This window comes from Zophobas morio, unplaced genomic scaffold, assembly GCF_036711695.1.
Source record: "Zophobas morio isolate AGI-343-1 ecotype UQ-CSIRO unplaced genomic scaffold, CSIRO_AGI_Zmor_V1 ptg000016l, whole genome shotgun sequence".
NCBI classification, from domain to species: Eukaryota; Metazoa; Arthropoda; class Insecta; order Coleoptera; family Tenebrionidae; genus Zophobas; species Zophobas morio.
In genome coordinates this window covers 4357207-4382067 of record NW_026972121.1, presented here as the reverse complement: position 1 = coordinate 4382067, position 24861 = coordinate 4357207, and the positions used below count along the sequence as shown (strand labels likewise).

The window sequence follows — 24861 nt, the reverse complement described above, 5'->3', positions numbered from 1 at the left end:
TCTAGACATATCCGGTTTGAAGGTAAATTAAAAAAAATTAAAAATGACACATTTCATTAAAGGATTCTGGAAAAATTGTATGAATTTTCGAAGAAAAAAGGCCAAATCGAACTTATGGAAGTGAAATCTTCGAAAAGACTTTGATGGCTAATTTTTGAACGTGGTGGAAAAACGGCCGAAATTTCTGTAATTTTCATCGAAGAACTGACTTTTTGACAGTTCCCGAAAAATCCACAAAAATCTAAAAATTTTAGAAATATTTGGTTTTAAAGTCAATTTAAAAAAAATAAAACTTCATACCAGGGCGATTCTGGAGTGTTCGAAAATATGGGGACAAATTTATCTTCTCGGAATCTACAAATATCATTTAACGATTAATTTTTGAAGGTGGTCCAAATTTCTATAATTTTCATTGAATAATTGAGTTTTTGAAAAAGTTCCCTAAAAATCCAGACAAAATTCTAGAATATAGATCTTGACATGCTGAACCAAAACATGTAGCATACTTATGGATCCGGATGAAGATTTTTGAAAAATTTGGTTTTAAAGTCAATTAAAAAAAAAACTCAAACTTCATAGAGCGATTCCGGAAAAATTGTGAGTGTTCGAACAAATGTTAAAAAAATTACAAATTTCTTTGGGCGATTCAAGAAAAATATAAAAAGTCGAAAATTCCATGTTTTCAATGAAAATTTGAGTTTATGAAAACCTGATCTAAAAAAATCTAAGAAATAGAACTGGACGTATTGATTTGAAAATTAGATCGTGTTTATGGACCTGATCTGACCCGACCTAACCAAAATTTTAGAAAATTCGATTGAGAATCAGTTTCTTTAAATTCCAAAAAGCCGTATTTCATTCCAAAGTAACATCTGGAGATAAACACTAGTTTTAAATATTTGTCGGTTCAGTAGATACAAAAATAACGTTCTGAGAATACACGGTCAAGTTTTATTCACCCCAAACTTAAAAAACTAGTCCAAATACAACAGAAACATTTCTAAATTCAACACCGCCACACAAAAACCACTAAAAATACGTTTCATTACACCGTCTCGTCGTAAGACGACTCTATTTTCCTAAAACATTCATTGCTTTTTTAAACGTCTTATTATTCTTAGGGCGCTGGACTGCAACGAAAGAATACTTTTCTATTTTCTTAAATCCCCCAGATAAACTAAAATAATTTATAAAACCATCGCTTCAACCAATTTAGCAGTTTTCTCTACTTTTCCGCAAAAACAACCCGTCCAAAGTTTGATCCGCTAAGCCAAATAAAACAAACTTAAGCCCCGATCCGCGTTTTAACCTTGTACTTTTAAATCACTTTATCGAGAAAATCAATCAATTTAAAGTTTATCTCGTTACTCAATAAGCGGATTAAAAGAATCAGTTTTAAGACGTTTGTGTACACAAGTGGGCTTCGGTGTTGTTATCGGGATTTAGCTCAATTATTTCTCTTTGTGTTTTTTCTTCAAAGTAAGTCGTCTTATCGTCCACTCGACAAAGTCATATAAAAGTCCCTTACCTCGGACGATCTAGTTATATTAAATTAAGATGTGGAAAGTGGGGACTCTGCTGGGCTTGGCCCTTTTACAATCGGCTGCTGTTTCAGCCGATTATCAAATTGGAATCGGAAGGGCAGACTGCACAGGTCCGGCCGCAGAAATAATTTTTGTACGTACATAACCAAATTTTTTTTTATTGTTGATTAATTTTCGTTGTAGATGGGTTATGCTAAATTGAGTCAAGTTGGGTGTGGGCTACATTTGCGCCAGTTTTCCAGAGCTTTTATCGTTGATGATGGAGAAAACAGGGCCGTTTTTGTGACAGTGGATTCGCTAACGATAAACCACGGAGTCAGACGACAAGTAAAACACTCGTACGTTTCATTTAGTATTTTTTTAAAAACAAATTTTTTCTAAAAGGTATTGAAAAATCTGAACTCTTTGTATAACGATACGTACACCGAACAGAATCTCATCATAAGTGGAACCCATTCCCACTCCACCCCTGGTGGGTATTTGATGGATTTGATGCTCGATATTCCCTGTTTGGGTTTTGTTCAAGAGACCTTTGATGCTTACGTGAACGGAATAACGCAGGTAAAACACGTAGAAACTTACTTCTATTTATTTATAGAAGTGGTCTTACGGTTATTTGTATCTTGGGAAATGTCCTCGTCCAATTTAACTTCTTGAATTAACCATTACACGTACGTGTATATAGTTTTTTTGTTTACGAGTTGGTTTATTCGGAGTCCATTCATATATATATGAAATTCTAGAGCATAGTCAACGCACACGAAAATATGGTCCAAGGAAAAATCTTCCTCTCCACTGACACCCTCCTGGACGCCAATATCAACCGCAGCCCCGCGTCCTACCTCTACAACCCTGAAGAGGAACGCGCCAAGTACGAAACCTCGCCGCACTCTTTTCCCCCACTTTTCTATACTTTCTGTTTAGGTACGAATACGACACCGATAAAGAAATCGTCCAATTAAAATTCGTCCGATCCTCCGACAACCAGCCAATCGGAGTCCTCCATTGGTACGCAGTCCACGCCACCTCCATGAACAACACCAACTGCCTGGTCAGTTCGGACAACGTAGGCCTTGCCTCCATCCAGTTCGAGAGTCTAATGAACCCAGGAAGCCTCCCCGGAACGGGAGACTTCATCGGAGCCTTCGCTTCCTCCAACTTGGGAGACGTCTCCCCCAATACCAAAGGCCCGATTTGTATAGATACAGGTGAAGAGTGCGACTTTGTGACCAGTACTTGCAACGGCGACGCGAAAAACTGTATAGCGTTTGGACCTGGGGACAACATGGTGGAAAGTACCGAAATCATCGCAACCAAACTATTCGAAAAAGGGAAGGTAAAAATCGGGAGAGATTGGTGGACGTGTATTGATTGTACTTTTAGGAGTTGTTCGAGCAAGATGGGTTTGAGGTCTCGGGACCGGTTAAATACATCCACCAGTACGTGGACATGCCGACTGAAAAGGCCACAATTACGCTGGATGACGGTACCGAGCAGGAGGTACGTAGTACCACATTGGGGTTGAGTCTAGAAAGTGTCTTTGTAGATTCAAGGGTGCACACCCGCTATGGGTTACAGTTTCGCTGGTGGTACTACTGACGGTCCAGGCGAATTCGACTTCGCTCAAGGTACTATAACCGACAATCCTTTCTGGGACGCCGTTCGCGACTTCCTGTTTCCTCCAACCGAAGAAGAAATAGCCTGTCATGCCCCCAAACCCATCCTTCTTAACACCGGAGGAATCGACTTCCCCTACCCTTGGCAACCCAGTGTGGTCACCACCCAAATCCTCATGTTCGGAGAAGTCGTACTGTTAGCAGTACCCGGGGAGTTCACCACCATGTCAGGCCGACGACTCCGAGAGGCAGTCCAAGAAACCATCATCAGTAACGGTGGGTCCGAAAACACCAAACCCATCCTCACAGGACACAGCAACGTCTACACCAACTACATCGCAACGTTTGAAGAGTACCAAGTACGACTCTAACCTTTCGTGACACTATTAGTACTAAAATGTTGTAGCTGCAACGGTACGAAGGCGGATCTACGATTTTCGGACCACACACTCTTAACCTATATATTAATAGGTTCAAACAAATGGCGACTGCATTGATGACGGTACCACCTCGACGATTTTAATTTAAAACAATTTTAATTGTCACTATTGTCTATAGAATGAAACTTTGGACCCTGGTCCGACTCCTCGCGATTTTTCGTCCCAACTCATCACTCTAGTGTTTCCTGCGGCTTCAGATGGTGTAGCCGAAGGCCAAAATTTCGGTGATTGTCTTCAACAACCGGAAGCAGCGACTGTGGGAGACACAGTCGTCGTTAAATTTGTAAGTACGTTGTCTTGATGGTGAGGTAGTACTAATTAAATTGTTAGGTGAGTGGAAGCCCGCGACATGATGTTATGCACGGTCGTACCTTCCTGACTGTGGAAAAATCGACCGGAGATGATTGGGTGGTGGTCGCGACTGATGCCAACTGGGAGACAAGGCTCTGGTGGGAACGCACTAATTCTGAAACTGGCGAAAGCGAAGTGACGATTGAATGGGACGTGGGTGAAGGAGTAGAGGCCGGGGAGTACCGAATCAGACACATCGGAAACTATAAGGGTCAAGATGGAGACATTTACCCCTATGAAGGACTATCAGACACTTTCACGGTCTCTTAACTAATCAAGTACTTTATTGTACAATAAAACTTCTAGTACCACCTTCGTAGTACTCGATTTGTGCTAGCACGGTTTTGTAGTGACCCTTCCACCTTATCCGGTACTCTCCTTCTTGTACTTTTTCCCCAACCATCCACTCGATAGTACTTTCAGATTGCCTCGTGACCACGTTAGTTCTCTCCCAGTACAACCTGAAATCCACACAGTACTACTTTGGTGTCAACAAACCCGTCATACCTAGTCTCCCAGTTGGCATCAGTAGCTACCACAGTCCAACCATCGCCTACTTTTACTTCCACCACAAAAAAAGTGTCACCGTGCAGAGGATTGTGGCGCGGATTTCCTGAAACCTAAGTCGAGTTGTAGGTTTTTCCAACCCCGGTACTTACGAATTTGGTCACTACTGTATCCCCTTTGGAAACTTTGGACCGTGGTTGCTTCAAGCACTCTCCAAATTTGCGCAACCCGGAACCATCGAAGCTTGGTGGTTCCACAAGAGACACAAGTACCGGTGGAAATTTAGCAGGACGTGGACCAGAATCAACCGTTTCGTTGTTCATCATTTTTGAAACCAATTTCTTGTACTGATTAATATAAATATCAAGGGTGTAGGGTCCATAGATAGTTGACGCAGCTTCGTACCGCTGCAGCTATTAACACACAATTTATAGTTAGTATAGTCATAGTACGACTTTGACACTCACTTGGTACTCGTCAGGAGTCGCCACATAGCTTGTGTAGACATTCGCAAGACCCGAAACTACCACCTTCGTGTCGCTTTTTCCCACGACTTGTCGCACCGCCTCTCTCATTCGTCGTCCCGACATCGTGGTGAACTCACCAGGTACTGCCACCACGACAAAAAACCCAATGGTCGCTACTTGCGTTGGAACGACTTTAGGTTGCCACTCGTACGGAAAAGTCGCCTAAAACTAGTCCGTCAGACGCGTCTGGTCATTGACAAAGTGGTACCTTTCCGCTGTTGATAAGAATTTTTTTAGGGTGGTGACACTTTACGTCGTCTTTGGTTGGTACGGAAAGCAAATCTCTCCCTATCGTCAATAGAAAATTTTTGGAGCCGGTACCTTGCGCCGCACTAGATATACCAGGGCCGTCGGTGGTACCAGCCGCGAAGTTGTAACCCATAGCTGGGCTGCAACCCCGTACTAGCTTCTTAGTGCCGTTGGAAAGTACCTCGACTTTCGCTTTGGTCATGTCGATGTATTGGTGAATCGATCTGACAGGTCCAGACAATTCGGTACCACCATTTTGCAAAAGCGCCTGCCATTATTATTAACATTATAAACCAAAGTCGTACTTACTAGACTCTTGTTGTAAATTCGTTCAGCTATGATTCTAGTACTTTCGAACATGTTTTTTCCCGGACCTGACGCGATGCAAGTCGCTGCGTCGCCGTCGCAGGTACTAGTAACAAAGTCGCACTTGTTACCAGTGTCGACACAAATCGGTCCTTTGGTATTTGGGGAAACGTCGCCTATGTTAGTGGAAGCGAAAGCCCCCACAAAACCCTCCTACGAACAATTTTGAACAAAAATTTGCCACTATCTTGGTGGTACCTTTGTTAGTACGTCTCCGTTGAAGTGGCTTTCCAACAAAACCGAAGCGTACCCCAGATTGTCGGAACTCACTAGACAATTCGTCGAGTTCATTGTGTTTGGATGGACGGCAAACCAATTGATAGTACCGATGGGTTTATCATCAGAAACCCGCACGAACTTGAGTTGGGTGATTTCCTTGTCCACGTTGTAGCGATACCTTGATCGTTCGGCTTCAGGGTTCATTAAGTACGCAGCCGGACTTCGATTAATGTTGGCGTTGGGTACCACCCCCACGTTTAGAAAAATCCTACTTTCGGTGATGGCGTTGTGCGCTTTCGTGATTGCCTACGACTGTATTAGTTGTCGTACTTTTACTAATTAGTAGTACCTTGGTGATTGCATCGACGAGATAGTCGAAGTATTGTTGCGAAAATCCTTTCACTGAAATGTCGTATAAGAAGTATTTGTGGTGACCTCCAGGGGTCGAGTGAGTGTGGGTACTACTAATGATGACGTTTTGCTCGTTGTAGGTACCATTGTAGAGTCGATTTAGTCGCACCAGTACCTATATCGATTTGAATTATTTTTGTATAATTGTAAATCAGGACGTACTTCTTGTCGGACGCCGTCACTCGTCGAATGGGCGTCGATATTGACAAAAATCATGCTGGTGGTACCATCATTGACCACGAACGCTCGTACGAATTGTCGCAAATGCAGCCCACATGCAATTTGAGTTATCTCGGCGAAACCCATCTAAATTTAATTTGAGTTTGTCGGATACTGGTGGTACTCACCAAATTGACTTCTGTGGGAGGGCCGGTACAGTCAGCCCGGCCTACTCCGACGTAGTAGATGGAGTCTGCACAATTTAAGAGACAACTGAGGAGGATTAGGTACATCCTGGAAGGTGGAAATATTGGTACTGCGGTGGTACCGAACACGTAAACGGCGAAGAACGCTGTAAAAATTTTACTGAAGATATTTAACATACGTGCATGATCATTTAAATTGTAAAGCTTCGTTTTTCGCTTGAAGTTTATCAAATTTGTTATCAATTCTGAATTTCTTTACAAATATTTGTCGAAGAATTCAGTCTATCTGTGATTGATTACATGCTGAACCCTTAAAAAATTCGTTAGTATCTTTCTACAAACAACATTCCCAGAGGGTTGGTTAAAATTCATGAGATTATCGAACCGATTAACGGAGATTTTAAACTAGAAGGAAAGAAATCCGCAATTTTTTCGTGTGTTTATTGTTGGGATGGGTTTTTATGAAACGAGAATTTGGATCTCGACTCGTAAATTTAAGAAATGGAGACATCGGTGTTATTTTTCTTATTTCGGGATTTTCTCTGTCGTATTAATCATCCTTAAATGCGATTTTTCGTGCGGAAAAAAACCTGATATATTGCCGTTGAGGTCGTAGAATAATTATGATAAGATAACGAATAGTTGGAAAAGTTTGCGTAAATGGAAATGAGCAAAAACAACGATTTCCATTTTAAAAAGGTGATAACGAAGGTGTAGCTACTTTAAAAGTGTTAGTCTTATCTGGGACAAATTTTAAAATGTACTTAAGTCTGTTTATGTTGTCTTATTTTACTATTATTAGAGCTGAATATAAAGTTGGCGTTGGAATAGCGGACTGTACTGGACCCCCAACCGAAATATATTTTGTATACATTTTTTTTTAAAAGTCTGTCAAGACTTTCTTAAAATTTGTATTTTCAGATGGGTTATCTTTCCCTAGGGCAAACAGGTCTTGGAATCCACCTGCGCCAGTTTGCTCGCACCTTCATCATAGACGATGGTACCAATCGAACCGTCTTCGTCAGTACCGACACACTCGGAACGTCTCTGTACGTCCGACAAGCGGTACTAACTCAACTGTTCACATTCAAACCACTGAACGCACTTTCCAGGTATTAGCCAATCTATCCACTTTCCACAAAGGCATCTACAACCAACAAAACGTGATAATCAGTGGAATCCACACCCACCAAACACCCGGAGGGTACTTCAAGGACTTCTTATACGACCTCTTGGTTAGAGGTTTCGTCAAACAAACCTTCGACTATCTCGTGGAAGCCATAATCAAGGTACTACACCGCTAAATCAGACCAAATCTACCCCAAGTACTTCCAGTCGGTTGTAAGAGCCCACGACAATTTAGCCGACGCGCGAATTTTTCTCAAAAGTGGTACACTTCTCGGTACTAACGAGAACAGACAACCAGATGCGTACCGTCTCAACCCGCAGGAAGAAAAATCGAGGTACCGCTACAACGTTGACAAAATTCTAGTACAACTAGAGTTTGTACGAAAATCCGACAACAAAACTGTTGGTGCTTTCAACTGGTTTCCGGTACACCCGACGTCCCTGGATGGCAGAAACCGGTTGGTTAGTACCGATAACGTCGGATATGCGTCCATTTTGCTGGAACAATACATGAACGGAAACACCTTCCTAGGAAAGGTACCACCCTATAAAAACTCTTAATGATGGTACTTTGTAGGGACCATTCGTTGGGGCTTTCGCATCCACAAACCTAGGAGACGTGGCACCAATTTCCACGTGCGGAAAAAACGAGCAGTGTTGGTAGTACCGACACTAGTAGCACAAACTCTAACAGTACCATTACTAGGTTCCGAGCAAGCTCTCCTCAAGAATTTGCAAATCGTGGCTAAAAACCTCTTCAATAAAGCTTTAGACTTGTTGAAACAAGACGGTGTTGAGGTACTCGGGACGGTTAAATTCATTCATCAGTACCTCGACATGTCGCAAGCGAAATTTACGCGGGTGCGCCCAGATGGTACCCAAGACGAAATCCACGGGTGCCTACCTTCCATGGGTGGTGGCGTGATTGGTCATGATCCAATCTTGAACGGTCTCTTGGACACCCTTTCTTTGCTCACACCTGAAGATGCAGCCTGTCAAGCCCCGAAAAAGATTTTCCTCAATAGTGGACGGGTACTACTTTGAGGGTGATTTGAAACCAAATTGATTGTATTTTTAGGCTACAGTTCCGTACCAGTGGCAACCTAAAATAGTTCCGACGCAAGTCACCATGTTTGGGAATGTGGTACTTGTGGCAGTACCGGGAGAGTTTACGACGATGTGTGGGCGAAGGGTCAAAGACGCGGTTAAGAGTGTAGTGGGAACGAATAACACGGAAGTAATCATTGCAGGACTCAGCAATATTTACTCGAGCTACGTGACGACATTTGAAGAGTACCAGGTCGGTACTTACGAAAGTTGGTGTTAGATTTTTGTTATAGTTTCAGGGTTATGAGGGAGCGTCTACTCTTTACGGACCATACACGTGTGACCTGTATATAAGTCAGTACACGAAGTTAGTGACGGCTTTAGTCAAGGTACGACCACAATTTTGTGAATTTTTGAGACAATAATTTTGAGTTTTAATAGAATTTGGGGTTGCCGCCAGGACCGGAACCACCACAATTCCCGAAGGAACTAGTCTCACTGGTACCACCAGACACTTTTGACGGTTCTGGTTTAGGAAAACAATTTGGGGACTGTATTCAGCAACCGCCGTCTAGTGTGTCCAAAGGAGACACAGTTGTTGTCAAATTCGTACTATATTATTTTTGACTATTCTATTAGTAGTACCGAGGTTTGTTCTTGTAGGTTTCGGGAAATCCAAGACATGATGCTCTCCATGGTGACTCATTTTTGCTTGTGGAAAGAAAAGTTGACAGTCGATGGGTGTTTGTGGCTTCTGATGCCAACTGGGAGACTAAGTACTTTTTCCATTTTGTCGGTTTGGGGTTATTTTGTTTTTAGATTTCAGTGGGAACGGACCAATATTGTGACCGGAGAAAGTACCATTACTGTTAACTGGACGGTTACTGGAGGTGTGGTACCAGGGGAGCATCGGATCACCCATAAAGGGTACTATAAACCGTTGATTGGGGAAAAGAAATTGTATACGGGTCGTACTGAAACTTTTAACGTTAAGTAGTACTCTACTTACGTCACTCATTTGAAAGTAAAATTCTAAAAATGTTTCTAAATTTCAAAGCTACAAAAATTGGTATAAAGCTATTTAGACAGAACTTTCCTCTCTCCTGAAGTACCATCAAACAAATTCAGGGTCTTAGATAAATTATAAAATTTGACTTTTCTAATTTAATTTTTTCTTGAGACCCCGTAAATGTTAAAACAAAAACAGGTGTGCAAGGATAAGACAAGTGTCAGAAAATGTGATTATAAATAAGGTTAAATAAAAAACGCAACAAAAAAAGGCGATAAAAAGAAGTAAAAAATACAAAATAGACAAAAAAAGAACAAAAAAAAAAACGACAAAATATGTCAAAAAAAGACGATAAAAAGACCAAAAAAAACTTACAAAAATAGTCTAACAAAAAATATGCAACAGAAAAAACAATTGCAAAAGTAACAAAATAAGCAACAAAATACAACAAAAAACCAACAAATGATGACAAAAAACAATAAAACCAACAAAGACCCATAAAGAACAACAAAAAACCAAAAGAACAACAAAAAACCAACAAAAAAAAAAAAGGAAACAAGAAAGAATAAAAAAATCCACAAAAAATCTGCGGAAAGGAAGGACACAAAATATATCTAAAAAAAAAGAAGTAATAAATACAGAGAAAACAAAAAAAAATTGCGAGAAAGTGTTAAAAAAAGACGGTAAGGAAAGACTAAAAATACAAAAAAAGACGGCAGAGGACAATAAACAAGTCATACAAAAAATTAAGAAGGACAAAAAAAAGCATAAAAAATGCAAAAAATGGTAAATAAAAAAGTGGTTATAAAAAGCGAAAAAAGAAAATCAGAAAGAACAAAAACTTTCCAAAAGAAAAAAAAAATTAAAAACCGCTTTCAGAAATTGCTGAAATAAAATGAAAAACGCTATTAAAAGAAAAAACAAAAAATTCGATCATAAAAGGCGTCAAAAGAGACGATAAAAAATAACAAAAAGACTAACAGAAAACAATAAAAAACAAAAAGAAAAACAAAAGATACGAAATAACAACACAGGATAACAAAAGACAACAAAAAATCACATTAAACAAAATTAAAATAAAAACCCACAAAAAAATTGCAGGAATAGATAACACAGAAAAGGTGACGAATGTCACAAAAAAGAAAAAACGCTACAAAACATTTCAAAAATAGAGAACAAAAAAATTAAAGGAAAATGCGAAAAAAGGCTGCTATAGAAAGTGATGAATAAATAAAAACATACAGCAAATAACAAAAAAAAAAGAAAAATCAACAGAAATCAACAAAAAAAAAGAACAACAAAAGACAACAAAAGGAAACACCAGACAACAAAAAAGTCGCACAAAAAAGGAATATAAAGTAGTACAAAAAGTCCACAAAAAATTGCAGGAAGAGCGCGAACACAAAAAGGGGGCGAAAAATGTCACAATAAAAGAAAAAAACGCTACAAGAAAAGCTTCAAAAATCGAAAACAAAAAAATTAACCAATAAAATGCGAAAAAATAAAAAAAACGATAAAAAAAATACCAAAGAGGCAAAAAAGTCTGCAAAAATTATGCGAAAAAGATGACAAAGAACAAGAAAAAACCAAAAACACATGGCAAATGACAAAAAAGAAGAAACAAACAACAAAAAACTAACAGAAAACAACAACAAACAAAAAGAACAACAAAAGAGAGAAAAAAGGACAACAAAAAAAACAACAATAGAAAATAAAATAGTACAAAAAATCTATCAAGAAACATACAGGAACAGAGAACATAAGAAAGGCGACGAATAATGTCGCAATAAAAAAAACACTACAAAAAAGGCTTCAAAAATAGAAAACAAAAAAAATCTACAAAAAAAATGTAAAAAGTAGCTAAAAATATGATAAGAAACACCAAAAACGCCAAAGAAATCTGCGAAAATTATCCAAAAAAAGATAACAAAAGACAACAAAAAACAAAAAAAAACAACAAAAAAAATCAAAAAAATTTAAAAAAGACAAAAAAATCTTAAAAAATGCAAAAAAGGTGAAATGAGAAGGTGATTACAAAAAGCGATAAAAAAACCCAAAAACTTCCCAAAAAAAATTAAATACCGCATTCAGAAAAAGTTAAAATAAAATAAAAAGCGCTTTAAAAAAAAACAAAAAATTCGATCACAAAAGGCGTCAAAAAAGACGATAAAAAAAACAAAAAGACTAACAGAAAACAATAAAAAACAAAAAAAAACAAAAAAAGACAAGAAAAAACAACAGAAGACAACAAAAGACAACAAAAAACAACAAAACATTCACACAAAACAAAACTAAAATTAAAAGCCCACAAAAAAATAAAAAAAGCGAAAAAAAAGTCTTCAAAAATTATGCGAAAAAAAGGCTTACTATAAAAAGTGACAAAAAGAACAAGAACAAATAAAAACATATAGCAAATAACAAAAAAAAAAGAAAAACCAACAGAAATCAACAAAAAACGAGAAGAACAACAGAAGACAACAAAAGGAACACAAGAGAACAAAAAACGCCAAAAAAATCTGCGAAAATTATGCAAAAAAAGGCAACTATAAAAAGTGACAATAAGTACAAGAAAAAATGAAAACATGCAGCAAATAACAAAAAAAAAAAAAGAATAACAACAAAAAAGCCAACAGAAAATAACAAAAAATAAAAAGAAGCAACAAAAAACAACACAAGACAACAAAAGAGTTAACAAAAAACAAGAAAAAACAACAAAAAAACTCTTAAAAAAATTAAGAAAGACAAAAAAACATAAAAAATGCAAAAAAAAGGAGAATAAAATGGTGATTACAAAAAGCGATAAAAAAAACAAAAACCTCTCAAAACTATTAAGTACTGCATTCAGAAAAAGCTAAAATAAAACAAAAAGCGCTTTAAAAAAAAACAAAAATTTCGAACTCAAAAGGCGTCAATAAAGACGATAAAAAAAAAACAAAAGACTAACAGAAAATAATAAAAAACAAAAAGAACAACAAAAGACAATAAAAAACAACAGAAGACAACAAAAGACAACAAAAAAACAACAAAACATTTACACAACAAAATTAAAATTAAAAGCCCAAAAAAAAAATAAAAAAAATGAAAAAAAGTCATCAAAAATTATACGAAAGAAAGGCTTACTATAAAAAGTGACAAAAAGAACAAGGATAAATAAAAAGATACAGCAAGTAACAAAAAAAAAAAACAAAAAAACCAACAGAAATCAACAAAAAACTAAAAGAACAACAAAAGACAACATAAGGAAACACAAAACAACAAAAAACAACAAAAAAATCACACAGAAAAAGAAAATAAAGTAGGATAAAAAGTCCACAAAAAAATTGCAAGAACAGCACACACAAAAAGGGGGACGAAAAATGTCAGAATAAAAAAAATGCTACAAAAAAGGCTTCAAAAATAGAAAACAAAAAATTAACCAACAAAATGCGAAAAAAAGCAAAATATAGACCAAAAAACGGCAAAAAGGTCTGCAAAAATGTTGCGAAAAAAGGTGACTATAGAAAGTGACAAAAAGAACAAGAAAAAAAAATACATAGGAAATGACACAAAAAAAGAACGAAAAAACCACCAGAAAACAACAACAAACTAAAAGAACAGCAAAAGAGACAAAAAAAGGACAACGAAAAACAACATAAAAGAAAATAAAATAGTATAAAAAGTCCACCAAAAAACATACAGGAACAGAGAACATAAAACAGGCGACGAATAATGTCGCAACAAAAGAAAAAAAATACTACTAAAAATGCTTCAAAAATAGAAAACAAAAAAATCTACAAAAAAACCGCCAAAAAATCTGCGAAAATTATGTAATAAATAGGCGACTATAAAAGTGACACTAAGAACAAGAAAAAATGAAAACATACAGCAAATAACAAAAAAAAGGAAAACAACAAAAAACCAACAGAAAATAACAAAAAATGAAAAGAAACAACAAAAAAGAACACAAGACACCAAAAGAGTCAACAAAAGACAACAAAAGACAATAATAAGTCACCAAAAAAAAGAAAATAAAACAGTACAAAAAATTCACAAAAAATTGCAGGAACAAAGAACACAAAAAGGCGACGAATAAAGTCACGATAAAAGGAAAAAAACGCTACAAAAAAGACTTCAAAATAGAAAACAAAAAATCTACAAAAACACATAGCAAATGACAAAAAAAAGGAATAAACAACAAAAAACCAACAGAAAACAACAAACTAAAAGAACAACAAAAGAGTCAAAAAAGGACAACAAAAAAAAACAACATAAAATAAAATAAAATATTAAAAAAAGTCCACCAAAAACCTGCAGAAACAGAGAACATAAAACAGGCGACGAATAACGTCGCAACAAAAGAAAAAAAGACACTACTAAAAAGGCTTCAAAAATAAAAAATAAAAAAATCTACAAAGAAAAGTAAAAAACAGAAAAAAGACGATGAAGACGAGCAAAAAACGCCAAAAAATCTGCGAAAATTATGCAATAAATAGGCGACTATAAAAAGTGACAATAAGAACAAGAAAAAATGAAAACATGCAGCAAATAACAACAAAAAACCAACAGAAAATAACAAAAAATAAATGAAACAGAAAATGAAAAAAAACAACAAAGAAGCAACAAAAAACAACACAAGACAACAAAAGAATCAACGAAAGACAACAAAAGACAACAAACAACAAATTAACAAATCGGGCACTATATAGCATAGAAGAATTTTGGAATTGTGACTTTGGTAAAATATAGTTTTAAGAATTTGGTAATTTGTATTCGCTGACCTGTGCAAAACATGTATGTATTATGTATTATGCACCAATAAACTCAATTTCAATTTCAATTCAAAAAAATTCAATTCAACAAACGACAACAAAAAATAACAAAAGACAAGAAAAAGCAGCCAAAAAAAATAAACAGTACAAAAAGTTCGCAAAAAGTTGTAAGAACAAAGAACACAAAAAGGCGACGAATAATGTCTCAATAAAAGGAAAAAACGCTACAAAAATCTAAAAAAAAAACATCAACAAACAAAAAGAACAACAAAAGAGACAAAAATGGACAACAAAAGACAACAAAAAATAACATAAAAGAAAATAGAATAGTACAAAAAGGCCACCAAAAATATACAGGAACAGAGAACATAAAAAATTCGAAGTATAATGTCGCAATAAAAGAAAAAAAAAACTACAAAAAGCTTCAAAAATAGAAAACGAAAATATCTACAAAAAAATGTAAAAAAATAGCACGAACGACAATAAAAAAGACCAAAATAATGCCAAAAAAATTATGCCAAAAAAGGCCACTATAGAAAGTGACAAAAAATAAGAAAAAAATGAAAACATTCACCGAATAACAAAAAAAAACAAAAAACAAAAAACCAACAGAAAATAACAAAAACTAAAAAAACAACAAAAGGCAACACAAGACAACAAAAGAGTCAACAAAATACAATAAAAAACAACAAAAAGAGTCACACAAAAAAAGGAAATAAAATAATACAAAAAGTTCACAAAAAAATTGCAGGAATAGAGAACAAAAAGGCGACAAATGATGTCATAATAAAAGGAAAGGCTAAAAAACACAGACAAAAAAACAACAAAGAAAATTCGAAAAAACGCAAAAAACCGATACAAAAGATCAACAAAACAAAAATAACAAAATACAACAAAAAAACAATAAAAACAACAACAAATAGACACCAAAAACAATAAAAAAAACTACAAAAACGGCAAAAAATAACACCAAACGATCAAAACAATATAAATAGGAAACACCTTATAAAAATGTGGCTAAAAGAAATGAGAAAAGAGAAAACAAGAAACTATTTGAAGACTGACCACAAAAAAAATAATAAAAAAACGGCTTCAAAAGATGACACAAAAAAATACGATAAAAAAGGGCAAGAAAAAAATATAATAACGAAAGGCAAATAGAAAAATAACAAAAAAACACGACAAAAAATCCCAAAAGAAGAAAATCAAAAAGCCTACAAAAAATTGCGGAAACAAAGGACAAAAAAAATAAAGAAGGAATAAAAACAAAACTCCACAAAAAAGCGACTAAAAATGCAAAAAAGAACTACGACAAAAATGTATGGAGTCAAGAGAGGAAAAAAACCGCAGCCAGAAAGCTACAAAAATCAAGTACAATTAAAACGTTATTATACCTTGCAAATGTTTAAAAACGCTCACGCTCTGGAAGTAAAAACAACAAAAAATGCGATTATGAAAAGTGTAAAAAACAAAAAGCTCGTAATTTCGGTGATTACCACAGACAGGGAGACGGAAACGGGATATCTATTTTTTCAAACTCTACTGCCACGAAACGTCGAAAAAACAAAGCTTACAACCTACTAAAAACTGAATGGAAACAAACTCACTAAACCCTAGTACATAAAAATGACTAAAACCCCTCCCTCTATCAATAAATCCGCCCCTGCAGAATCCAATTTTCCCCAATCTTGTATAAATAAATACCAAACTCAAACTGGGTTGCATACTTCCAAATTCAGTTTAATCCGTATTCCAACCGGCGAAATCTGCGAATCAATTTAACCATTGAATTATGCAGGGCTTGCATCGCATGCGACACAAATCAGCACCCGTTACACGCAAATTTAATTATCTTCTCTTTATGTCTTGAAATTTGTGTCAAAGTTCAAAGCTGGCGATTTTCTCTGTTCGTGCAATTTCCGGCCGGGATTATCGGGATAGTATTTTTCGAACCGGAACGTGAGCTGCTTGCGAAATTTTAAACTGTAATTAGGGAGAATTTTAGCTGGGTTTTAGATAAGAAAAAAATCGGTGTGTGTCTTAGCGGGAAATTTTATGAAAATTGGCAATTTTTGGGTTAAAGCACTTTAATTTTGCTGTAAATTTCAAAAAGCGCACTAAATCTGTGTCAAATAAAGGTGACATTTGACTCATATATAATGTAATAAAATTAGTGTGAGAAGGAAGGTACCGATAACATACGGTACAATTACGAATAGCAGTCATATCTAGTTGCCTTCCTTTGCCCGCATTATTATCACTGGTATCATCAATACCGTTAAAGAGTTATTATAAGCTTTCTACGAAACAGTAAATTCAGGTGCACAACAGGTGATACACAGACAAGGAATTTTCGAAGCCGTAGGGAAATATTTGTAAGTACCAGTGATTAAAATAGTCCTTTATTCACCGGCGACACAATCCGCCGCATTAGCATGTTTACCACTGATCGCACCAACGACCATCGACATTGAATTAATTCTTCTTATGTCGCAATTCCTGCGGAAGTAGTTATCATTGACATCCAAACGTTTGTCATTGTCAGTGTTAAGTTTCTTGGAACGTGCATTACATACAACCACAACTCGACCGTTGACTTAATCCTCTCCTAAAAAACCCAGTGTTCGTCTCTTCGAAATTCCACTGTAAGTAGTCAATAAATCGCCTTTTACATAACATGATATTGTTATCTCGGCAAACACAAACAGGATAATTACGACACTGAATTTAAGTGGAACGAAGACACGAATTTGAGGAGTATCGCTTAACTTTCGCCGCATTCTTGCATCAATGAGATAAAATTCGTAATCTAATGACAGTGTAATTATTATCCGCTGGATCTGTGTTTGTGTACAACGTGTCGAGGAAAAATTCTTGAGAAGTGTTTGGTGAGTCAACGACAGTGAGTGAGTTATAGATGTGGTGTTCAGTGGTGTTAAGTTGCGTGGAATTGTAGGTGAGTTTGAAGTCACAGTCCGGTGAAACAATTACTATTGTTTTTGTTATCGCTTTGTCCTATGATTTAATAAGTTCATCGGAAATTACAAATGTAAATTAAAAAATGTGTGTGTGGGTTTCACACGTCATTGATATTTTTCAAGAATGACCTTCTTTTTAAGCAGAGTGCGCAAATGTTTATGTGAATTTTACTCCTCGGGTTGTTGACTCAAAGTCTGGTTATATGAGTTAACGGATTTCGTTTAAAATATAAAATCGTGAACATTTTCAACAACTGACGCTAGAAATGGTTTCAGGGGCGCAAATCGGAAAATGTTTATCTTATGAACAAATTTTTCCGTATGGCTAAAATTTTCGAATCTATATCAATTTCACCTATCCCGCTTAATCGGACCCCAATTTGTTTGAAAATTGCCTTCTTACCTAATTTGAACCTCCTGAATAAGAATCTGGTGTAAAAAAAAATTGCAGGACGGCTTCTGATTTATTTCTAAATTTTTTTATATGCAAGTCTTCGGAAAATGACACCATCTGATAAATATGTGCGTAGATTCTAAACGAACGAAGACTTTTATCTGAAAATTAGTGAATGTGATACGAAAACTTCAAGAAAGTCATTGATGAAACCTGGAACACTGAATCTCAGTCGGTTCCAGAGTTATGGACTGTCAAACTCAAAATTTGGTTTCTGAGTATGGGTTAAAGAAGGACTTTGTTTAAAATTGTGAAAATTTTCAATAACTGATACTAGAAATCGACTCAGCGAGGCAAAATCAGTCTAGGAACCGAATTTCAGGCGGATCCGAAAATGTTTATTTTTGACCAAATTTTTCCGTAGGCTGAAATTTTCGGATTTATGTTAATTCAAGCTATCTCGCTTAATCGGTCCCCGATTTCTTTGAAAATTGCTCTCTTCCCTAATTCGAACTCCCTGAATAAGAATCTGGTATAAAAAAAAATGCAGGACTGCTCCTGATTTATTTTTAAAATTTTTTATATATTCAAGTCTTTGGAAAATGACCCCATCGGATAAATATGTGTGTAGACTCTAAACGAACGAATACCTTGATCTCAAAATTAGTGAATGTGACACGAAAACTTCAAGAAAGTCATTGATGAAAACTGGAACACTGAATCTCAGTCGATTCCACAGTTATGGACTGTCAAACTCAAAATTTGGCTTTTGAGTATGGGTTAAAGAAGGACTTTGTTTAAAATTGTGAAAATTTTCAACAACTGATGCTAGAAATCGACTCAGCGAGGCAAAATCAGTCTAGGAACCGAATTTCAGGCGGATCGGAACATGTTTATCTTTTGACCAAATTTTTGCGTATGGCTGAAATTTTCGGATTTAGGTTAATTCAAGCTATCTCGCTTAATCGGTCCCCGATTTCATTGAAAATTGCTCTCTTCCCTAATTCGAATTCCCTGAATAATTATCTGGTATCAAAAAAATGCAGAACGGCTCCTGATTTATTTTTTGAATTTTGTATATTCGGAAAATGTCACCATCTGATAAATTTGTGCGTAGATTCTAGACGAACGAATACTTTGATCTGAAAATTAGTGAATGTGATACGAAAATTTCAAGAAAGTCATTGATCAAAACTGGAACACTGGATCTCAGTCGATTCCACTGTTATGGACTGTCAAACTCAAAATTTGGTTTTTGAGTATGGGTTAAATAAGGATTTTGTTTAAAATTGTGAAAATTTTCAACAACTGATACTAGAAATGGACTCAGCGAGGCAAAGTGAGCCTAGGAACCGAATTTCAGGCCGATCGGAAAATGTTTATTTTATGACCAAATTTTTCCGTATGGCTGAAATTTTTGGATTTTATCAATTCAAGCTATGGTACCCCGATTTGTTTGAAAATTGCTCTCTTCCCTAATCCGAACTTCCTGAATAAGAATTTGGTATCAAAAAAATTGCAGGACGGCTGCTGATTTATTTTTTGAATTTTTTATATTCAAGTCTTCGGAAAATGACACCATCTCATAAATGTCTGCGTAGATTCTAAACAAACAAAGTCTTCGATCTGAAAATTAGCGATAATGACCAGAAAACTTCAAGAAAATGATTGATCAAAACGGGATCTCTGAATCTCAACTGGTTCCACAGTTATGGACTGTCAAACTCAAAATTTGGTTTTTGAGTATGGGTTAAAGACGGATTTTGTTTAAAATTGTGAAAATTATCAACAACTGATGCTAGAAATCGACTTAGCAAGGCAAAATCAGTCTAAGAACCGAATTTCAGGAGGATCGGAAAATGTTTATTTTTTGACCAAATTTTTCCGTATGGCTGAAATTTTCGGATATACGTTAATTCAAGCTATCTCGCTTAATCGGTCCCCGATTTCATTGAAAGTTGCTCTATTCCCTAATTCGAACTCCCGGAATAAGAATCTGGTATCAAAATAATTGCAGGACGGCTCCTGATTTATTTTTTGAATTTTTTATATTCAAATGTCATCGGCAAAAGTCACCATCTGACAAATATGTGCGCAGATTCTAAACCAACGAATACTTTGATCTGAAAATCAGTGAATATGACACGAAAGCTTCAAGAAAGTCATTGATGAAAACTGGAACACTGAATCTCAGTCGATTCCAGAGTTATGGACTGTCAAACTCAAAATTTGGTTTTTGAGTATGGGTTAAAGAAGGATTTTGTTTAAAATTGTGAAAATTTTCAAGAACTGATGCTGGAAATCCATTCAGCGAGGCAAAATTAGTCTAGAAACCGAATTTCAGGCGGATCGGAAAATGTTTATTTTATGACCAAATTTTTCCGTATGGCTGAAATTTTCGGATATATGTTTATTCAAGCTATCTCGCTTAATCGGTCCCCAATTTCACAGAAAATTGCTCTATTCCCTAACTCGAACTCGCGGAATAAGAATCTGGTAATAAAATAATTGCAGGACGGATCCTGATTTATTTTTTGAATTTTTTATATTCAAGTCTTCAGAAAATGACCCCATCTGATAAATATGTGCGTAGATTATAAACGAACGAATATTTTGATTTGAAAATTACTGAATGTGACACGAAAACTTCAAGAAAGTGATTGATATAAACTGGAACACTGAATCTCAGTCGATTCCAGAGTTATGGACTCTCAAACTCAAAATTTGGTTTTTGAGTATGGGTTAAAGAAGGATTTTGTTTAAAATTGTGAAAATTTTCAACAACTGATGCTGGAAATCCACTCAGCGAGGCAAAGTTAGTCTAGAAACTGAATTTCAGGTGGATCGGAAAATGTTTATTTTTTGACTAAATTTTTCTGTATGGCTGAAATTTTCGGATTGATGTTAATTTAAGCTATCTCGCTTAATGGGTCCCCGATTTCATTGAAAATTGGCCAATTCCCTAATTCGAACTCCCTGAATAAGAATTTGGTATCAAAATAATTGCAGAACGGCTCCTGATTTATTTTTTGAATTTTTTATAGTCAAGTCTTCAGAAAATGACCCCATCTGATAAATATGTGCGTAGATTCTAAATGAACGAACACTTTGATCTGAACATTAGTGAATGTGACACGAAAACCTCAAGAAAGTTATTGATAAAAACTGGAACACTGAATCTCAGTCGATTCCAGAGTTATGGACTCTCAAATTGAAAATTTGGTTTTTGAGTATGGGTTAAAGAAGGATTTTGTTTAAAATTGTGAAAATTTTCTACAACTGATGCTGGAAATCCACTCACCTAGGCAAAATTAGTCTAGAAACCGAATTTCAGGTGGATCGGAAAATGTTTATTTTTTGACCAAATTTTTCCGTATGGCTGAAATTTTCGGATTTATGTTAATTCAAGCTATCTCGCTAAATCGGTCCCCGATTTCATTGAAAATTGCTCTATTCCCTAATTCGAATTCCCTGAATAAGAATCTGGTATCAAAATATTTGCAGAACGGAATCTCAGTCAATTCCAGAGTTATGGACTGTCAAACTCAAAATTTGGTTTTTGAGTATGGGTTAAAGAAGGATTTCGTTTAAAATAGGAAAATTTTCAATAACTGATGCTAGAAATGGACTCAACGGGGCAAAATCAATCTAGGGATCGAATTTCAGGCGGATCGGAAAATGTTTATTTTATGACCGAATTTTTCCGAATGGCTGAAGTTTTTGGATTTTATTAATTCAAGCTATCTCGCTTAATGGTACCCCAATTTGTTTGAAAATTGCTCTCTTCCCTAATCCGAACTTCCTGGGTAAGAATTTGGTATCAAAAAAATTGCAGGACGGCTTCTGATTTATTTTTTGAATTTTTTATATTCAATTCTTCGGAAAATGACACCATCTAATAAATGTGCGCGTACATTCTAAACTAAGGAAGATTTCGACCTGAAAATTAGCAACTGTGACTAGAAAACTTCAAGAAAGTCATTGATAAAAACCGCAACTCTGAATCTCGCTCGGTTCTGGAGTTAGACACTGTCAAACTCAAAATTTTGTTTTCAAATATGAATTAAAGAGGATTTCGTTTAACGTAGTGAAAATGTTCAACAACTGACGCCAGAAACCGTCGCAGCGGGACAAAATTTGTCTAGAAACCGAATTTCAGGCAAATCGGACAGGATTAATTTTTTTAATTATTAATTTTGAATCCCACTGCTGACACCAGTGTTACGCATCACACTAATTAAACCGGTGGGGGTCAAAACCCAACTAAACACGTATTGGTAATATGAAATCACACTACATACAGCAAATAATTCTCTTGTCTTTGCAACGTGCTCGTACCCAGGCATCGATCCGTCTCGCATTAATTCCCGATATTAAAAACGTTAAAAAAGTGCTTCTACCCACACTGTATTCCGCATTTAGAAATTACTTAATTATTTTACGTATTTGCGATCTTCTGGCTAATTCTTTTCCCCATAAAAACGCCTCCAGCTTTATTAAGAAAGCCAGACATTTTTTACCTCTCTGCAATTAAACGAATTCTGAATTCCTATACCCAACTAACAATGAATCTTCCCTATCCTTCCTGAAAAAGCCATTATCATAAGTACACCCACACCCTTTACGACGACATCAACTTTACGTTAGTATAAAACCGAGTTTTCAATCTATGACCTGAACATCTGTCACCCGGTCAATATTTTGGCAAGATTGTACGTACATCTGCTCTACAAATATTATTCAAGACCGAAAGCTCCACCAGAAATAAAATAAAACGGCAGACGAAGACTTTTTAAACGAAATCTTGTTTGCACCGAGTGTTCAAAAAAAAAAAGAGCGAGTATTTATCAATCTCAAACACCGCAGTTGGTGGAAGCAGCGTTTAATTGCTTGTCCGTCTTTCTTTCCAGGGGGAGAAATCATGCCAAAGAAATGTCTATTTATCATCCACGTTCTCGTAATTTGCCAAATTTGTCCTCCGAGCTTCGCTCGCCTTAAAATTGGAGTGGGTAGGGCGGATTGTACAGGACCGGCTGCAGAGGTCACTTTCGTACGTATAACGACTTACTTAACTTACAAAAATAAAGTACATATTGACGATTTTTTTTTAAATTAATCTAGATGGGGTATGCCAAATCTAGTCAAAAGGGGTGCGGAATTCACCTTCGCCAGTTCTCCAGGGCTTTTATCTTCGACGACGGGACGAAAAGGGCGGCTTTCGTCAGTGTTGACACGGGAATGATGGCCCACAGTGTGCGAAAAGCCGTGAGTATTATCAAGGGATGTTATCAGGGGGTTTAATTAGCTGTTTATGCGCTCTAGGTCCTGTTTCGACTCAACAAAATGTATAACAGCACATATACGGAAAGCAACCTGATCCTGAGCGGGACTCACACGCATTCAGCTCCTGGGGGATATCTGATGGAGTTTATGTACGATTTGCCGTGTCTGGGCTTTGTGAAGGAGACGTTTGATGCTCTTGTGGAGGGAATAACGACGGTGAGAACTGAGGACTGGGGTTGAAGGGAGGTCACTTTGCTTACGGGTAATGTTTTAGTCCATTGAAAGGGCTCACCGGAGTATGGTGGATGGGAAAGCGCTGTTGTCGTATGGTGAAGTCCTGGGGGCTAATATTAATAGGAGTCCTACGGCGTATTTGCTGAATCCCGAGGAGGAACGTGAGCAGTGAGTGTTTGTATTTCCTGATTGGCTACTTTTATGTTTTCTCGACGTGTCATGACCCCTAGAGTACGTCTGTCTAAAATTGCTTATACAAAGTGACGCAAAAAAATATTTACATTCGATCAATTTTCTTACATCACAATTTTTCTTTTTTTCATTTTCTTTAATTTTTCAATTTCTCGACTTTCAAAAAAAAATATTTTTCATTTTCCCCATTTTTTAATTTCCATGTTCCGTTTTTAGATATTTCGTTTCTTCATTTTTTCAAATTCTTTGTATCCATTTTTCAGATTTTTCAAAGTTTTCATTTTCCGTTTTTTCATTTTTATTTCTCAAATTTGTAATTTTGCAATTTTTGCATTTTTTTCCAAATGAAAAATCGAAAATCTGAGAAAACGAAAAGAAAGATTGGAACATTGACACAAAAAATATAGAAACTTAAATATCAAAAAAGTTAATAAAACCAAAAATTCAAAAAAAAAGAAAAACCAAAAGTCGAAAAAAAATTAGAAGATCGAAAAATTGAAAATTTAAAAATGAAAAATTAAAAATCGAAAACTGAAAAAATGTAGAATTTTTGGGTGAAAACAGGAAAAATTGCAAATAAAAAATTAAAGAGACGAAAAATTGAACCATCGAAAAGCGAAAAATCGTACAATCGGAAAAACGAAAATTTGGGAACTAAAATTTCGAAAAATGAAATTAAAAATTCAAAAAATTCAAAAATAAAGAAATCCAGGAATCGAAAAATTAAAAAGTTTTAAAATCCAGTAATTGAAAAACGTAAAAATTCTAAAACCATAAAACTGAAAAAAAGTAAAGAATTTTAAAAATTATTATTATTGCATATTTCAAATGAAAATTAGAAAAATTGCAAATAAAAAATTAAAGAAACGAAAAATTGAATTATCGAGAAACTGAAAAATCGGAAAATTGAAATAACGAAAATTCGAAAAATCCAAAAATTGAGGATCGAAACGAAAGAACGAAAATTTGAGAACTAAAAATTCAAATGAAATGAAAAATCGAAAAATAAAAAAATTGGGAATTCGAAAAATCGGAAAATCTCGATATTGAGAAATCGGGAAGTGCAGAAATCGAAAAAACTAGAATTCGGTGATTCAAAAAGTTGAACCATCGAAAAACTAAAAAATTGAAAAATCGAAACATCGGAAATCGAAAAATTGAAAATCAAAAAATCGAGGATCGAAAATTGAAAAATCTTATAATCGAAAAAACGAAAATTTGAGAACTAAAAATTCGAAAAATCAAATGGAAAA

General features: G+C 35.6%; 4 protein-coding genes across 7 annotated transcripts in view; 3 read left to right on the top strand and 1 right to left on the bottom strand.

Moving 5' to 3' along the window:
* Positions 1 to 1536: 1536 nt before the first annotated feature.
* LOC135129590 (neutral ceramidase-like) lies at positions 1537 to 4263 on the top strand. The gene is made up of 10 exons (XM_064056776.1): positions 1537 to 1677; positions 1728 to 1871; positions 1929 to 2105; positions 2288 to 2415; positions 2469 to 2880; positions 2928 to 3044; positions 3091 to 3519; positions 3567 to 3662; positions 3719 to 3883; positions 3931 to 4263. Exons 1-10 carry the CDS (start codon positions 1558 to 1560, stop codon positions 4219 to 4221), a joined length of 2079 nt encoding a protein of 692 aa, XP_063912846.1. The 5' UTR covers positions 1537 to 1557; the 3' UTR covers positions 4222 to 4263.
* On the bottom strand, positions 4235 to 6772 carry LOC135129795 (neutral ceramidase-like). Its single transcript, XM_064057044.1, has 10 exons — positions 6578 to 6772; positions 6393 to 6536; positions 6169 to 6345; positions 5799 to 6125; positions 5544 to 5753; positions 5194 to 5502; positions 4926 to 5147; positions 4611 to 4871; positions 4459 to 4571; positions 4235 to 4412 (listed from the first exon to the last, which is right to left on the bottom strand). The coding sequence occupies exons 1-10, from the start codon at positions 6770 to 6772 to the stop codon at positions 4235 to 4237; spliced, it is 2136 nt and encodes a 711-aa protein (XP_063913114.1).
* A 533-nt stretch (positions 6773 to 7305) lies between these two features.
* On the top strand, positions 7306 to 9893 carry LOC135129389 (neutral ceramidase-like). Its single transcript, XM_064056539.1, has 11 exons — positions 7306 to 7461; positions 7517 to 7660; positions 7708 to 7884; positions 7931 to 8260; positions 8301 to 8379; positions 8430 to 8755; positions 8802 to 9023; positions 9064 to 9159; positions 9212 to 9379; positions 9434 to 9546; positions 9590 to 9893. The coding sequence occupies exons 1-11, from the start codon at positions 7354 to 7356 to the stop codon at positions 9765 to 9767; spliced, it is 1941 nt and encodes a 646-aa protein (XP_063912609.1). The 5' UTR covers positions 7306 to 7353; the 3' UTR covers positions 9768 to 9893.
* Positions 9894 to 16803: 6910 nt separating this feature from the next.
* The window catches only part of LOC135129589 (neutral ceramidase-like), a 48052-nt gene continuing 39994 nt past the window's right edge, over positions 16804 to 24861 (top strand). Inside the window, exons 1-6 of one of the 4 annotated variants that reach the window (XM_064056773.1) lie at positions 16970 to 17172; positions 17260 to 17483; positions 22810 to 22949; positions 23021 to 23164; positions 23222 to 23398; positions 23457 to 23584. In XM_064056773.1, coding sequence (XP_063912843.1) covers positions 22821 to 22949; positions 23021 to 23164; positions 23222 to 23398; positions 23457 to 23584 — 578 coding nt within the window. In that variant the 5' untranslated portion in view covers positions 16970 to 17172; positions 17260 to 17483; positions 22810 to 22820. Of the gene's footprint in view, positions 16903 to 16968; positions 17173 to 17235; positions 17484 to 22809; positions 22950 to 23020; positions 23165 to 23221; positions 23399 to 23456; positions 23585 to 24861 lie in introns of those variants that run through there. The other 3 variants (XM_064056772.1, XM_064056774.1, XM_064056775.1) reach the window with 3 other exon arrangements.

What these genes read in the sequence shown, in the direction of transcription:
- LOC135129590 (XM_064056776.1), top strand. Translation starts at nt 1,558, where the DNA reads ATGTGGAAAGTGGGGACTCTGCTGGGCTTGGCCCTTTTACAATCGGCT. An exon ending in CGGCCGCAGAAATAATTTTT is followed by an intron (nt 1,678 to 1,727) that starts GTACGTACATAA and finishes TTTTCGTTGTAG; the next exon opens with ATGGGTTATGCTAAATTGAG. An exon ending in ACACAGTCGTCGTTAAATTT is followed by an intron (nt 3,884 to 3,930) that starts GTAAGTACGTTG and finishes TTAAATTGTTAG; the next exon opens with GTGAGTGGAAGCCCGCGACA.
- LOC135129795 (XM_064057044.1), bottom strand. Translation starts at nt 6,772, where the DNA reads ATGTTAAATATCTTCAGTAAAATTTTTACAGCGTTCTTCGCCGTTTAC. An exon ending in GTGACGGCGTCCGACAAGAA is followed by an intron (nt 6,346 to 6,392) that starts GTACGTCCTGAT and finishes AAATCGATATAG; the next exon opens with GTACTGGTGCGACTAAATCG. An exon ending in ACGGAGACGTACTAACAAAG is followed by an intron (nt 5,754 to 5,798) that starts GTACCACCAAGA and finishes AATTGTTCGTAG; the next exon opens with GAGGGTTTTGTGGGGGCTTT.
- LOC135129389 (XM_064056539.1), top strand. Translation starts at nt 7,354, where the DNA reads ATGTACTTAAGTCTGTTTATGTTGTCTTATTTTACTATTATTAGAGCT. An exon ending in GTGCGGAAAAAACGAGCAGT is followed by an intron (nt 8,380 to 8,429) that starts GTTGGTAGTACC and finishes TACCATTACTAG; the next exon opens with GTTCCGAGCAAGCTCTCCTC. An exon ending in GATGCCAACTGGGAGACTAA is followed by an intron (nt 9,547 to 9,589) that starts GTACTTTTTCCA and finishes TTTTGTTTTTAG; the next exon opens with ATTTCAGTGGGAACGGACCA.